Source organism: Saccostrea cucullata, unplaced genomic scaffold, assembly GCF_032062105.1.
Source record: "Saccostrea cucullata isolate Sc308-1 unplaced genomic scaffold, CSIRO_AGI_Scuc_v1 ctg108, whole genome shotgun sequence".
NCBI lineage: Eukaryota > Metazoa > Mollusca > Bivalvia > Ostreida > Ostreidae > Saccostrea > Saccostrea cuccullata.
The window spans coordinates 194,667-210,322 of record NW_026935861.1 but is presented as its reverse complement, the minus strand read 5'-3'; the positions used below and the strand labels follow the sequence as shown (position 1 = coordinate 210,322).

The 15,656-nt window shown below is 34.0% G+C and overlaps 3 protein-coding genes across 4 annotated transcripts in view; 1 reads left to right on the top strand and 2 right to left on the bottom strand.

Moving 5' to 3' along the window:
- The window catches only part of LOC134244013 (uncharacterized), a 42,945-nt gene extending 38,521 nt beyond the window's left edge, over window positions 1-4,424 (bottom strand). The window contains 11 exon segments of the mRNA XM_062726264.1: window positions 696-1,330; window positions 1,430-1,555; window positions 1,557-1,814; window positions 1,912-2,087; window positions 2,279-2,388; window positions 2,490-2,719; window positions 2,860-3,052; window positions 3,340-3,557; window positions 3,680-3,797; window positions 3,979-4,070; window positions 4,286-4,424. Of these exon segments, the coding sequence (XP_062582248.1) occupies window positions 696-1,330; window positions 1,430-1,555; window positions 1,557-1,814; window positions 1,912-2,087; window positions 2,279-2,388; window positions 2,490-2,719; window positions 2,860-3,052; window positions 3,340-3,557; window positions 3,680-3,797; window positions 3,979-4,070; window positions 4,286-4,414 (2,285 nt within the window). The 5' untranslated portion in view covers window positions 4,415-4,424.
- Window positions 4,425-5,793: 1,369 nt separating this feature from the next.
- LOC134244040 (anaphase-promoting complex subunit 10-like) lies at window positions 5,794-11,076 on the top strand. 2 transcript variants are annotated; one of them, XM_062726292.1, is made up of 4 exons: window positions 5,794-5,899; window positions 6,305-6,423; window positions 6,767-6,929; window positions 10,779-11,076. In XM_062726292.1, exons 2-4 carry the CDS (start codon window positions 6,309-6,311, stop codon window positions 11,056-11,058), a joined length of 558 nt encoding a protein of 185 aa, XP_062582276.1. In that variant the 5' UTR covers window positions 5,794-5,899; window positions 6,305-6,308; the 3' UTR covers window positions 11,059-11,076. The 2 variants fall into 2 exon arrangements, with proteins under 2 accessions (XP_062582276.1, XP_062582277.1); XM_062726293.1 differs by having other exon boundaries at window positions 5,797-5,922; window positions 10,779-11,073.
- A 412-nt stretch (window positions 11,077-11,488) lies between these two features.
- LOC134244039 (methionine adenosyltransferase 2 subunit beta-like) lies at window positions 11,489-15,210 on the bottom strand. Its single transcript, XM_062726291.1, has 5 exons — window positions 15,015-15,210; window positions 14,793-14,907; window positions 12,769-12,921; window positions 11,945-12,135; window positions 11,489-11,773 (listed from the first exon to the last, which is right to left on the bottom strand). Exons 1-5 carry the CDS (start codon window positions 15,195-15,197, stop codon window positions 11,516-11,518), a joined length of 900 nt encoding a protein of 299 aa, XP_062582275.1. The 5' UTR covers window positions 15,198-15,210; the 3' UTR covers window positions 11,489-11,515.
- Window positions 15,211-15,656: the final 446 nt, after the last annotated feature.

Below are 15,656 nucleotides of genomic sequence, written 5' to 3'. Positions count from 1 at the left end.
ATCTCACTAAGAAGAAGGTACAGTTTCAATACAAAGTAAGCCCGATATTTTTTTAAAATATGAAAGTGATATATGAAAACAAAATTCATTCTTTCTTAATCATAGAAATTCCCTGCAGCAAGAATATACTAATCGTTTTTAAATATGACCTCCTTAATGCTAATTGTGACGCCATTAACTTGTGCATTTTCCTGTATTTTCTTAAAAAGTTGCAGAAGACCTCAATTTTCAGTGGAATTTTCTTCAAGAAAATATACTCTGCCACCGTCGCCCGGAAAGATTTTGAGATGTGTGATTTTTCATAACAGTTTACATAATATATCCAAAAATTAAAGTGGGCGACGATGGCAGACACTATTTTCAAAAGGAAAATAAGCTTAAAATGAGTCATTTTGAGGCTTTTCTGCATTAAACTTAGAAATGCACCAAATTAATAAGTCATACTACCAGAAAGGTCCTCATTCATGCCATATTCTTTCAAGATTTATCATATTCATCTACTCAACTATTGTTAAAGCCAATATCATAACATTTTTAAGAACATTAAATTTTTAGGGCACATTAAAGCTCAAACTGTACCTTCTTCTTTAAATTCAAACAGTTCTATCTGTTAATGCATGTACATAGATGCCTTAATTGAATGTATGGAGAGATACTTTATTTTTAACATTTCATCACTACATGAGTTCAGATACCTGGCTTTGACAACAAGAGGAGAGGCGTCCACACATTTTCCAGTGTTAAAACTCCACTTCTGTTCCAGTTTCACTTTTGTTCTGTCTCTTTCTGCAGAACTCAATCTTTGTTTGAGTGGATTAGATTTTGTATCTGTGTAACTCTCTATATCACTGTGCATCTGTTCTGTAGAGTTAGGTTTACTGGTATTGCCCATGATCTTGTTACATTTATTGTCAATAGTCCAGTTAGATTTAAAGTCAGTTATTAAGCTGGGCTTACAGACATTAGTCATACAAGTCTTACAGAAATACTGATTACCTCTCATCACACTACTGTTGATACAACGACATGCTGCCCATACTTTACTGATGGACTCTATTTTTCTTTTCTTGTCCCCATCAGTCATAACTTGATACATAGGGAGGTTTTCTCCCCTGTCTGTGGACTGCTTTAACTTAAATGATTTTCTGTGTTTTTCCATACAGTTTACTATATCAGAAAATGTATCATGTAAAATAATGTCAACCAGTTCTGATACAGTTAATTTATATTGATCTTCAATAGATCTAGCTAACATCACAGCAGAGAAAGAATCACCTCCACTCAATAAGAAATTGCTCTCCTTTGTTAAATCACAACCTCCAAGTAATTTCTAAAACAGAAAAATTCTATTTTATGTTTATATGTACGTGATGTAAAAGCTCGAACTGCAGCAATTATATTTATGTCAAGAGTGAGTACTTTTCCTTACCATCCACTCTTCTCTTACAGTGTCTTCAACTGTGGCTGAAGAATGACCATTAAATTTATCCTGGCTGTTCAGATACTGGGACAATAAAGCATGGAAGTCACATTTACCTGTTAAATTTACATGTTTAAATCAGGCATATTGTTGCTAGAAATAATTGTAACATACAGTATTTTACAGCCTTACTCTTACCATGTTTTGTAATGGGAATCTCCTGAATGGGAATGATGTTGTCTGGGGTATATTGCCTAGGCAGCATTCTCCCTATAACTAACTGTAGATGGTCCTTAATTGTATGTGTTTTCTGCTGTGGAACTACAAAAACTATCAGTCTTCCTTCATGCATCACTGCTTTACATTCAGAAATGGCCGGGTCTGCTAGTGCTACCTGAAATAAGTACAGAATGATTGCTAGTAACTTGTGTTCACAATGTTGTTCTGTTAGGACTAGGAGAAGAAATAAAGGCTGCTTCATAATAACTGACCTTCTCAATTTCCATCAGGTTAAGTCGGCAGCCATTCCTCTTGACCTGTCTGTCTTGTCTGCCAACATACGTAATTCTGCCTCGGCCGTCAATTCTTACTAAATCACCTGAATCTCGGAAGTTCTGACCAGATTCCATTGTCTCACCATCTATGATACACTGTCTGTCTTGACCCCCTGTAATGTAAAAAAAAATTATTTAGTCTTCTCCCTCAGTTTCCTGTGTATAATATAGTCATCAACAACGTCACCTCAATAATGTTGACTCTCTTTCTTTATAGTACGTAAATATTCACAAATACATGTATATACCGGTACAAAAGAATGGATTAGTTAGTCTGGCAGATGTACAATGCAGTAGTTTGTACCTAAGTATAACTTTCCTGCTCCCTCTACCACCTCCAATCCTTCTTCATTCAGGACCCTGTAACTGGACTGTGACAATGGTTTACCAAGGGGAACTTCTTCATCACTATTCCTGAAAAAGAATTATGTACTATAAAGATTTGAACAAATACCTCACCTATTTCAACAATAATATAGTACATACGACATGCCAGGTGTACTAATTATTTTTACCAGAACTCCTGGTCCTCCACATAGTGACACATTGACCAGCAGGAGACCTCGGTGATTCCATACAAATTGATAAAGCGAGTCCGATTGCCTGGAGCTCGCCACTCACGAATCTTACTCAGGGGAGGGAACTCCTCTCCACCCAAGGCAAGAATCCTCAGACTGGATGATGAACTCAAGATGGAATCTCTCACATCAGCAGCAGGTTGTCTTTGTATCAAGGAGGGTGTTGCCTTAATGACATAAATACATTCTCTACCAATATTCATCCATTGCAATGCTATTATGGTCTAAGATACCGGGTATACCAATGCACATATTACATGTATTATAATTCTTGATTGGTTATAACTGTAATATTCAGAAGAATAACCTGTAGGACTGTAACTTTATTCCTCCTATAAATTACAGACAGTAATTTCTTGGACTGGGCTTTAACATGATCTGGTACAATCAAAAGACTGGCTCCACTTGTCAAGGTCACAAAAATTTCCACAATGCTGGGGTCAAAAGTCAAAGGTGAACACAGTAATACCACATCATTACTCTTCATATCATAAATACTCCTGAAAATTGAGATCTATTTTCAAAACTTTTGTCTAATTACACAATGACAATACAATGTTGGTCAATAAAATATGTCCAATGTTGTGTATGATGGGTTCAATACTTGGTTACACATTTTGAATATATGCATGTCTACCAGTAAATAATTCTATGCACACTTTTGATTTTGTATTAGAAACAATATGCCAGTATAGTGTGCTTTTAGTATACAAAGAATAATTTACTGTAGGAAGAAGATCCTATACAGTAGGGTGTGAATTTCCAGCCCTATAAGGATTCTGTTTACCTGATATCTGTGATGTTTGGTATAATACACCTGTGTGGGACTTGTACTAGCTTAGGTTGCCCTGCAGAACCAGATGTCGTAATACAATAAGCTATATTAGGAATTCCTTCTTTTTTCTCACTTCTTTGTTGAATTTTGAGGAGAACTAATCCTAGAGATGATAAAAGTGAGTTTGTAGTCACCTCTCCACCAAACTTCTGTATCAGTCTCTCTATGACCTGCAGTTAAAAGACATTTGAAGTCATTATATGACTGCTTTGTGTGATAAAAAACAATTTATCAGTTAACTTTGCTTTTCATTTGTATCTGTGTTGATGAAATAAATTTATCAAACACTCACCTGTGTATCATCATTCTGGACAAGAATTTTACTGACATTCATCCTTGGGAAAAATGCTGTGGCACCATCTACACCATACTTGTCAAAATTAAAGAAAGCGTGACCACTCTGGACTACTCTGAAAACAGATTTATGAATTTCAAACTACAGGTGTATATCATTCTTTTTAAATACAAACACCCCAAAAACTAAGAATGAATATGATGGGTGGGATTCTGAACATTTTACATATTAATTCCTTGATGGACCAGTCTGTCATAAAATTTTGCTTTTTATACCAGGTGTCTTTTATGACTTACCCAAAGAGGATAGCCGGAGTAAAGAGGTCAGTTTTTCTACATACAGCTATTACCGAGTTATGAACCATATCCTTGTTTAAAGCACCAGATACCTGAAAAATGTTGGCAAATGCAAGCATTCTAAGGCAATCTTTATTCTTTGCTGACTTGCTATGACCAAGATAAATTGACTAATCATTGATAAAATATCTTTCTTACTTTCATCTGCAATTTCCTAAGGATATGTGGCAAATGCAAATAATTTCAAAATAATTTTTATGATTAGCTAACTTGTTGTATCATCAGATAAATTGGGTATTTTTCTTACTTTATCTGCTATACTGTATAACTGTCTGTATGTTTGTAACTGCTTTATGTGGAAGTCATCATACATGACAGCCACAGCATCCAGCCATTCTGTCTCATTCCTTCCCAAAACTTGTAATAGAGTTGACATAACGGAATAAAGTTTTCAACAGAAAATCCCAAAAAGAAATAATCATATAGGTGGCAACAATGTTTTTGTTTTTAGAACATGACTGTGTATGGAAGAAAAAAAATAACACTACAATGTTTACATTTTGCGTACAAGTTATTAAATCCAAACAAAGAGTGTGACTAAAATGGGTAGCGAAACCCGGGCCGGGCCGGGAATTTCAAAACTGAGAGCCGGGTTTTTGATAATTACGAGATAAATACTTATTCTTTCTTCGTGAAATTTACAGACATAGTTTATAAGTATAGGTTTTGCCTTCGCTGAGAATTTTAAGTCAAAATGTTTTGTTTTTCGATGATTATCGCCGATTGTCCTTTTCCTGGTGACTAAAATGGGTAGCGAGCCCGGTTTACTCATTTTGACGATTTTAAGCTTAATGCATCGAAAGTGTTTGTGATATTTGCATTTAATTAATGGTTGTTTTTTAACTTCAAATAGTTAAATTGTTCAATCATTATGAAATTAAATGTCAATTATTAGGGTTTTTGTCATTTTTCATAGACCCGGGACAGGTCAAAACCGGATGCGTTTGCCCGGGACAAATTAATAATTCCGGATTGCCAGAGAAAGAATGTAGATTTTTTTTCAGTCTCTGACCGAGATACATCTAAGAAATAAATTGGAAAAAATTAATAAAAATATGCAAATCAAAAAAGAGTCATTTATATTTCAATTATATGTCATTATCTGATGAGTATTTCGGAAATAAAAGGTTTTTCCCGGGTGAACATGTCCGGTTTCGACCAATCCCGGATGTTCAAAAAATGCGTATATTTTCAATAATCGTGATTTATTACTGCAACAGTTAAATGTTTTAGGTAGTTTAAGTTCAATTTCAAAGATCCAAATGAAATAATTGTAAATATGCTGCCGAAATTAAGTTTAAATCGCCAAAATGAGTAATCCGGGCTCGCTACCCATTTTAGTCACTTGGAAAAAGACAATCGGTGATAATCATTAAAAAACACAACATTTTGACCTAAAACTTTCAGCGAAGGCCAATCTTAGAATATTAAACTATGTCCGTAAATTTCATAAAGAAAGAATGAGTATTTATTTCGTGATTATCAAAAACCCGGTTTTCGTTATCGAAAATCCCGGCCCGGCCCAGGTTTCGCTACCCATTTTAGTCACACTCCCAAACAAAAGAATGTTGATCCCGATTTTAAAACAAATAACGGCTTGAACTAAATGTTTTTTGGTTTATTTTTTTTTTTACAATAGTATTGAATAAACAGAACAAAGAAGTAATTCAGATAATGTTTATAAAATTAAGTAACAACGGTCACAGTCTGAAATTAACACTCAAAAATTATAAATAATCAATGTACGTCTTGTCAATTCATTCAATTTCACTTCCGGTTTGGGTAGACAACCTAAAGTGATTTTGGGTAAACCCCAGAGAAATGATATGTTATGTTCATGAAGAATAGTTAATATTGAAAGGTTTGTTATATTTTAACCAACAGGTAAACTTTAACTGTACAAAATGCATTGCTTATTCGCTTCGTGTGGTAATTTATCGAGGAAATTCGGATTTATTCACTGTGTTATAAAAAAAGTCGATTTCTAAGTTATATATATTTCTATAGCCTTTAAAAGATTTAATCTTCATTTACCTATGTCAACTCACTGATTTATGAACCTGGTCCCAGGAATGAGAAGATCATGGAGCATGTGAAACAGACTTTCATTAATTTTCTATGAGTCAATTTTATTTTTAGTTAATATAATTAATGAGTGAGTTCTACCACTACATTGCACTAATACCCTTTAAGGGGAGTTGAATATTTTCTGATTATCTGTGTTAATTGCTTTGGATAAACTAACAACTGAAAATTATTTTTTCAGCAACATGGCCACCAAAGTTGTAGCGAATCCTGAGATGGATATTTTGAAAGATGAACGTGAGGGTAGACTTCGTGAGGTTGGAAATCAGGCTGTGTGGTCACTGTCCTCTTGTAAACCTGGTAGGCTGCATCAAATTCAGCTTCTTCAAATTCAGCTTCTGTGTAAAAATCCTGACAAACACTAGGTCATGAATGACTTATGTAAACACACTTGCAGCAAGAAGACTTTAATTTGTTTAAGATGGTATATCGTAAGTTTAAAAGTTTACTTTGGTTGCAAAGATATCAAAGTATTTATTTCTGTAATCATTCACTTTGCGTTTAGAAGAAAATTATTTAGTCTTGGAAGTACAATGTATTCACATGTATTCATTGGTCAAAGGCCAAGTACAGGCGTATTATACATTTAAGGCTATCTCTATAAATACCTGTGTGTAATAATAAAGTCGTAAATTGTCCCTAGGTTTTGGTGTAGAGCAGCTACTGGATAATACAGTGGACACATACTGGCAGTCCGATGGACCACAACCACACCTGGTCAACATCCAGTTCAGGAGGAAGACCACCATCCATGATGTGTGTATCTACACCGATTATAAAGCTGACGAGAGCTACACACCTAACAGGTATGCATCCATGATGTGTGTATCTACACAGATTATAAAGCTGATGAGAGCTACACACCTAACAGGTATGCATCCATGATGTGTGTATATCTACACTGATTACAAAACTGACGAGAGCTACACACCTAACAGGTATACATCAACGCCACAGCATGATACGCCTGTCAAAAAATTACAATTACAATGTATCTTAAACAGTTAAAAGTGCAGGAAAATCATGTCAACCTTGATTTTAAGATTTCAATTGATTTTTACACACCTTAAAAATTTGTTTATCCATCTCCTGTGGTGTAGGCATTAATTATAACAAATATTGCATCATTCATAGATTTCTATACCTTGCCAAGATTTAATGTCAGACATTTAATTGTTAATATGCAATTCATATGGACATGCAGATTCCACCCCTACCCCCATAAAATTAATTTTTAAGTTCATAATATTATGTAATATCAAAATAGTTTAATATGCAATATAAAATTAGTTTTAATTACTTCTCATCAAATTCATTTTAAAACTTTGGCTAGCCAACAAGAGCTTGTTTTAATCCAACAGGCTTACCCATTTGGCCCAATACTCAAGGGATATAGATAGCACCGATGCTCTTACAGCTACTCCTCGCACTAAAATCATTAATTTTTCTCTCTAATTTGACATGCAATTTTCTGTTATCAAAATTCTTCTTGACCAGTGCTTGATGATTAGACTCATGGGAGTGGTGGAATTTCTCTAACATACATTATATTTGTTATAGATTGCTGTCAAGTATATGCTAAAAAAAAAATAAGTATTTTCTTGATTTAACATTTTTCTAATAAGGTTAGTGCAATAGTTTTACATTTTTTTGAATGTGTAAATGAATAGAAAGTAAAACATTTTTTTTTTAAATTCCACTTAAATTAAAGGTCACAGTGACCTTGAAATAGGTCGCGACACACCTTCTACCTAAGATGCATAAACTGGCCAAGTTTGATGATTCTAAGTCTAATAGTTTTCTAGTTATGGACCGGACAGGATTTTTCCATATTTGGCTATAACTTTTTAATTATAGGTCAGAGCGACCTACTTTTTATGCGCGACACCCCTTCTACCCAAGATGTATCAGCTGACAAAGTTTGATTACTCTAGGCCTTATAGTATTAAAGTTATGAGCCGGACACGAGAAAAGCTAACAGACGGACGGACACAAAGCCTATAACATAATATGTCCCGTCTTAAGACGGGCGTATAATTAAAAAGCTGATGAGAGCTAGTACACACCTATAACAGGTATATATCCACAATGTGTGTATCTACAAACTCAGATTATAAAGCTGACAAAAGCTACACACCGAACAGGCATACATCCACATGTGTGTATCTACACAGATTATAAAGCTGACAAAAGCTACACAACCAATAGGTATAAAAAATAACTGATGTACAATACAGCTTCATACTAGTAGGCTACAGAAATCTCAGTTCTATCCAAATTACAAATTTATCTATAACAACCACAAAACTCTGCTTAACATTTAAAATGTATCACTACTCAGTATCAAAATTATACACCTAATAGGTATCAAAACTACAACCTGGTCAATTTCAAAACTGCACATCTCAAAGATTTTAAAACTGCACACTTCATAAAAACAAAGTTTTCACATCTTTATAGATATCAAAACTACACACCTCTTCGATTTCACAGTTACCACATTAAATATTAAATCTAGACAGGTATCACAACCACACACCTTTTTGATACTGAAACTGCACACCTCATACATATCAAAACTGCACATTTTATGGATATCAAAACTACAGTCACATCTTGTAGTTGTCACAGCTACACACCTCAGTGATACACATATATTATACATTGTGATTTAATATTCGCAATTTTTTTTATTAAAACATTCATGGAAATTCCAGCTTGTCCCTGAAAACCTGTATAGCTTTTACAGAAAAATTTATTGTTTCTGCATTTTTTCTTCATTTACCAGTACATGAATTGAAATTCACAATGTACGAGGGTTGTTCGAAAAGTTTGTGGACTCCTGTCATATCTTTTTTATCATGTTTATTTAACGCCATATGTTAAACAAATTTGGTAGAGATATTTTAGCAATAAATCCATATGATTTCTATTAAAAAAAAATTAAATTATCATGATTTATTTTAAACCTATCCAGAATTTAAAACTGCAAAACCGGACAGCGGAGCAGGTAAAAATTTAGTGCTTAACAAACAACACACAAAATAAATATGACAATAGTCATATTCTCTGTAAAATGGAGGAAAAACAGAAAAAATCATAGACATTTAAATTAACAACTGTTATATTGATTCATATTCCAAATTATGGTGTAATATTTTGATTTGTTGAAAAGGAATCAATTTGGGAAGATAGGTAGTTCTTATTGAAAGCGACAAAAATGATGACATTGTTGAATGTCATGGAGCAGCAGATATCGATACCATTTTGTGATATACTAGGGGAAAATCCTGAATAAACTCTAAAAATGTTATAGGAATAAAAAATAAGTCACAATTAAGTCGTGCATGTTTTTATAAATCATGCAGGTGGTAATTGAGTGACAGAGTCTCTGCATGTATCGGACGACAACAATCTGTGAAGAAACTGTTTATCTGATAAAATCTGAACAAAAACTTTAAAGCGGCACAGTGAGTCAAAATCATATCGTAATTTTAAGATATCTGTAGCATACAGAGAAAGACTTATGAAATTATGAGTATTTAGCGAATATATGACAATTAAACTGCAAGAATTGACTGCACAATATAAGTGCCGGAAAAATAAAGGTTGTATCTACCGTTTCGTTGTTTCGGTTATGTCAAGGTCACGCAACTCTTATTTTTAGCTCAAACTTGTAAACAACATTCAACTGGAGCATGCAAAGGTGAGAAATATGTTCTAAAAACTTTTTTAAAAAGATTAAATCAAATTTTTTGGTCTTCTTACATTCATTCGTGGATAACTGAGACCATGGTAACTATGGAAACTTATTCAACACTTTTCTGCGCACACGCACGGGCACTGGAAGTTAATGTAAATATATAGTATGTGTATGTATATAAAAAAGATATACATACACATACTATATATTTACATTAACTTCCAGTGCCCGTGCGCACGCGTACAATAGGGAGGAAGAAGTACCAGGGTATTTTGCAATATTTTCGTTCTGGGGCAGACAGAAATTATTTTTACTTTTATTTTTCCCCATAAAAATATCATTTTTAGGATCTGAAACATGTAATTTTCTGAAACTGACTACTTTTAGGAATTGAACAAAATTTACAGAGGTCATGCGAAAATTCTAAATTTGTCAATTTTCCCCTTTGTGCGTCACAGTGCCGCTTTAAAAATTTGGAATGTCATGGAGTGACATAGTTGCTGATCTTTAGAAAGCACAGCTAAGTGGTAAAAGAAATTAAAACATTGACAAAGAAAATTATACAACGAGAACAATTGTTAGAAAAATGAATTTCTAGGCTAGAAAAAGTTTTTGATACGTGATTATTGAACTAAACTGTTGAAATGTATAGGAATAGTACTTTTAAGAAATTCTTAACGCTATGTTTTTGACGTTACATTTCCTTTAAGTATGCTCCACAGGTACAAAACATGTTGATTTTAAAATGAAGTAAATTGATTTCTATTAAATCGAATGAAATGAAACTTTACACATCTGCAAAACAAATATTTTTACGCGTGATATTGAGCTTATTTTAAATTTCCTGAAAGTAGTATAATGAAGATTGACATCGTCCACCAACTTTTTGAACAACCCTCGTACTAGTAATTTATTATGATAATTGTATCATATGGTTTTTGTGAATTTTCAGAATTTCTCTCCGTGCTGGTACACACTTTAATGACCTTATTGAAGTAGATCAAATAGAACTCAGTGAACCAGTGGGCTGGGTGTGTGTCCCAATGAAAGACATCAATGATAAACCTATCCGGACATTCATGGTTCAGATTGCTGTGCTTTCAAATCATCAAAATGGAAGAGACACACACCTGCGTAGAATTAAAATTCGATCTCCGGTACAGGACACATATGTTGTTAAAACACCAAAGTTCACCAGTCTAGAACTAATGCAGCTGGCCTATATAAAGTGAGTTATGGTGGAACATTATATTGATGTAATAAGCAGTGATGCTGAATGTTATGCCACAATCCATCATAGAAATACATGTTACAACTGTCTCAGACAGCTTGTAAAATGTAGTTACCCGCCCAATACAATTGGAAAATATGGGGTAAATGTTTGAAATCTGTTTTGGTAAAATGAAAAAGCATTTTGTTTAAAGCATGTATTGTCAAAGTTTTTCCAACAATGATCAACTTAGGCAGGTTCGATGTATATTGCATAAAGCTTTATCACTGGAAAGGTACATTATAAAGCTATACATTTTTTAACCCTTAAAATATTTTCATAGGCCAAGTCATACAATGATTGTTAACAAAAAGAATGAAATGTTCAAAATGATAAACATGATTTTACCCAATAAATATTAAAACCACCCCAGCAGCATAAATAAATTAAAAGTCAAGCATTTTGGCTCTGAGTTGCTTCTATTTTTTAAAGTAAGGCTGTAGGACTGCCTTGATGCCCTCAGAGAATGGTGTCCTCCTCCCTGAGACGAGAGCTTCCATTCTCTTACAAGAGAGGTGGGTGTTGTAAGGGCGGGGCGCCCCCTTGGATGGGCTTCTGTCAGGTTTTATGTTCTCTGTGCTCAGTGAGAATGCAGAGGCCATGGCAACAGACATGTCATATTTAGTCATCTCCTCTTTAGATGACCAGTGAAACACACCACACACTTTCTCAGGATTCTGTGAATTTAAAACAAAATATTTTAAAAAGATAAAACAATGAAGCACTGATACAAACAAATCAAGAGACCATTCTGTAGAGTTAGAGCTGTCAAATAGCATCAGTTATGTCAGCTTACCTGTATCCTTTTGTCTGCTAGCTGTCTAATACTATCAGCTATGTCAACTTACCTGTAGCCTTTTGTCTGCTAACTGTCTAATAGCATCAGCTATGTCACCACAGTGGGTGGGGTATCTCTTCTCATAATCAGATGCTATTAATTCAGATCCTGCCATGATCTTCTCAAACAGTACTGTGACGGCACTTTCAGAGAGATACTCAATATCCCCATACAGGATCGGTACTCGCAGTACAGAGTTATCTGTTGGGAAATCAACTGATTATTACCAATATACATGTAAATCTTTTACAAAGAGCCTGCTTGTTATAAACACAGAATGTACCGTATAAGTGGAAATTTTAGCGAGACGCAAATTTAGCGATTTGTCCTGAAAAAGTGGTATTCAATTTTTAACGAGATGTAATTTTAGCGATTTTAAAATGCTTACTAAAGAAGCTTTTACATATAAAATGCAATTAAATTTTAGCGATATTCAAATTTAACGATCTCAGCACTCTCGCTAATAAAGCCAAAAAAAAAATCCTCGCTAAAATTTCTACTTATACGGTATTAGTAAACAGTTAAAATTTCCAGTTTCAAATACATGTACATGTAAAACTATGTTCATCAGTGGCCTCATCTGTCTTGTAAAATTTTGAAAAATTTTCATTTTTGGAGTAAATGTTTTCACTCAACTTTATTGTGATATCATGAATGGCATGACTTTTCCCTTTTCTTCCAAATGAATATTGTAAGATGTTAGCAAATGTATTCACTAAATTCAACCTTTTTAAAAATTTTGTTTCAAATATCAAACTAGAAAAAAAAAAGAAATTCTCCTGAGTCCTCAGCTTTACAACAGTTGAGTTTTTGATTTTATTAACAGCTAGTTACCTGAAGATGCTTGTAGTGCAATTTTTTCACCATCTAGTTTACTCTGTCCGTACTTATTGAGAGGGTTAGGCTTGGCATCCTCTTCATAAGGAGGGAACGTCCCATCAAATACATAGTCTGTGCTAATATACAGGACCCAGGCACCAATGCTCTCTAAAATGCAATACAGTTGTAAGTGGAGAAGAAGAATTTGATGAAACAGATAAATGTTTGACCATGAGTCCCCTGGACTATCAAATATGCTATATGTCCAGTAATTCAAGGGGGGTGGGGTTGAATCCTAGTGTGGTCTATTGTATTTTCCCCCCAAAGGTAATATTTGGCCCTTTGCCATGCCCTGGAAATGTCAGGTAAAATACTTGTCAAGGAAGAGTCTGGGTTGATGGTTTTGAGGATGAAGACCACTAAGTAGGCCTTTCAACAGCCGCTGGAGGTCGGTGTTATGAACGATAACTCACTGCTGAAACTTATTTAGAGCAGGCTCGGGTATCTAACTGTTTACTCGCAAGGCAGATTTTAGCATTTCCTAAGTGTTTCTTTGCTTTCAGTAGAATCCAGTGGTTTTAAAATTTAACACCAATGTTAAACTTATTTACTGCATAGTTGCGGACACTATTTAACTACATATACTTAAAATTTTTGATTAAAATAAAAAATGAAATCTACCCTCCTTCTTAGTTCTAACCTAATTAATTTTTTATACTCGGCCGTTCCCCTTTGTGCTTAGTAACACAAATAAGATGATCAATTGTTGCATTTACTTGTAAAAATAAATTTATTTATATAGGAAGCGAAAAAGCGCGAACACAAAAAAATGACATTAAATTTTCTTCTTCATAATAATCGTCAAAGAGAGTTAAAAATATTGAATATAGTCTGTTCCCCATTCATTTGACCTTGTTATTTAATTCAGGTAGAGTGAAGGCATTCTTTTTCTCTTGGTCAACACTTTTGTGTACAAAACAACAATGTAAGGAACCCTTTTGTGTACATAACAATACCAATGCTGAAGCAGCCTATACGTCATTCCTATAAACGATAACTTATAAAACGGCACTTAGTTGGTCATTTTTCACACCTGAGTTACCTGTCCTTAAAACACAACATCAGAAAAGTAAATTATAAATAATTAAACTTTTTAATGATGTAATTAAAAGTATGCATAAGTTATTATCTTTTTTAATAATTTCATGTACCTATAAATCTATCTATGCAATGTTTTTTACCATACGTGCAACTTGAAAAATTAGTTGAAAGGCCTACACTAAGGAGGGAGGAATGTAGCAGTCTGGCAGGTTTAATCACCTGTGACCAGATAGCTCAGGGGGCTTGGGTTTCAATCCTGGTCTGAACTGTTGTATCTTTATCCTAGTCAGTTACCGATTAACAGTATTGCATGTGTAAGTAAACATGATTTAGAATACATTATTTGTCCTCAATTAAACAGGGTATGTGGTACAAGTACTATCTGTTCAGAACATTCTCCTTTATTCATTTATAAAATTTTATCAAAATATAATTCTAATACTTTAAATCACTTTTTATTCGCGAGAACTTTATTTTCGCGTAATTATGCGAGACAGTGTGCTCGCGAAAATTTAATTCTCGCGTATAATAGTATTCCTTAAGAATATATAGAGCAATAACCACAATTCGCGAAAATTTTGTCTCGCTTATCAAGAGTCAATGACTATCTCGCGAAATTAAGGTGTTGCGAATATTTAGTGATCTACAGTAGTTAATAATATTTATTTCGGATTGAATGACTACTGTAGACCACTTAATTTTCGCTATCTCTATTTTCTTGAGATAGTCATTTACTCTTTATCAGCGAGACAAAATTTTCACGAATTGTGTTCGTTGCTCTATATAATCTTAAGGAATTCTATTATTTGCGAGAAGGAAATTTTCGCGAGCATATATACCGTCTCGCGTAATTACATGAAAATAAAGTTCTCGCGAATAAAAAGTGACTTACAGTATAATGACGGAATATTACAAGTAATTGTTGAAGTATTTATTACTTGCAGCCTGACAGATGTACTCTGTGGCAGACAGATTAAGGTTCTTGGTGCCCTCAGGGTCATTTTCCACTGCATCAGGTTTCCTCTCTGCAGCACTGTGGATTATTACTGACGGCTGTTTAAAAAAAAATCATGAGTTGTTTGATTATGCTCTTTTATTTGTGTACATATGTTTATGTATCAATGAGTATTTCTTACAAAAATCAGCAAAAAAAAGCTCACTTTGAAGGAGTTGATGACTTCTTTTACTTGGCTTTCATCAGTGATGTCCACCTTCTTTAGTTTATCTTTAGCTCGACTGAAAGCGAGACCCAATGTTTCCCAGGAGTCATCCCTCAGGAATTCCTTGTAAATGGCTCTCCCAAAGAGACCTGAAGCACCCGTAACGAGGACCCGCTTTGTCATAATCTTTATCAATGGAAAATGGTTAAGGGACAAACTTATATACACTAAATTAAAAAAAAACAAGTTATGCACTTTTCACTTAATTAACAGGTCCAGTACACTCACTAGATTTAGTATACATAGCTTCATTAATTTACCTACATAGCTTTATTTGCCTACCTAAAGTAGCTTTATTTACCTAGACCAAATCAATCTTTCCTTAATTTTTTTGTCTACAGAGATAAAGTGAAAGTAGGAGATTCGGTCGGGATCGATACTTGCATTGACAATAACTCGAACAAAGACTATTCGGTTCAAAGTAAAAAAAAAATAATCATGGGACTTGCTCCCGGTATGTAACAATTAATGTATATTTATTTTAATACGGTAATAATAAAACAACGTAGCACAAGCACCTGATGTTACTTATTTTCCTTTTAGAAAATATACACCCACATAATAATATTGTAACGTGTTTGC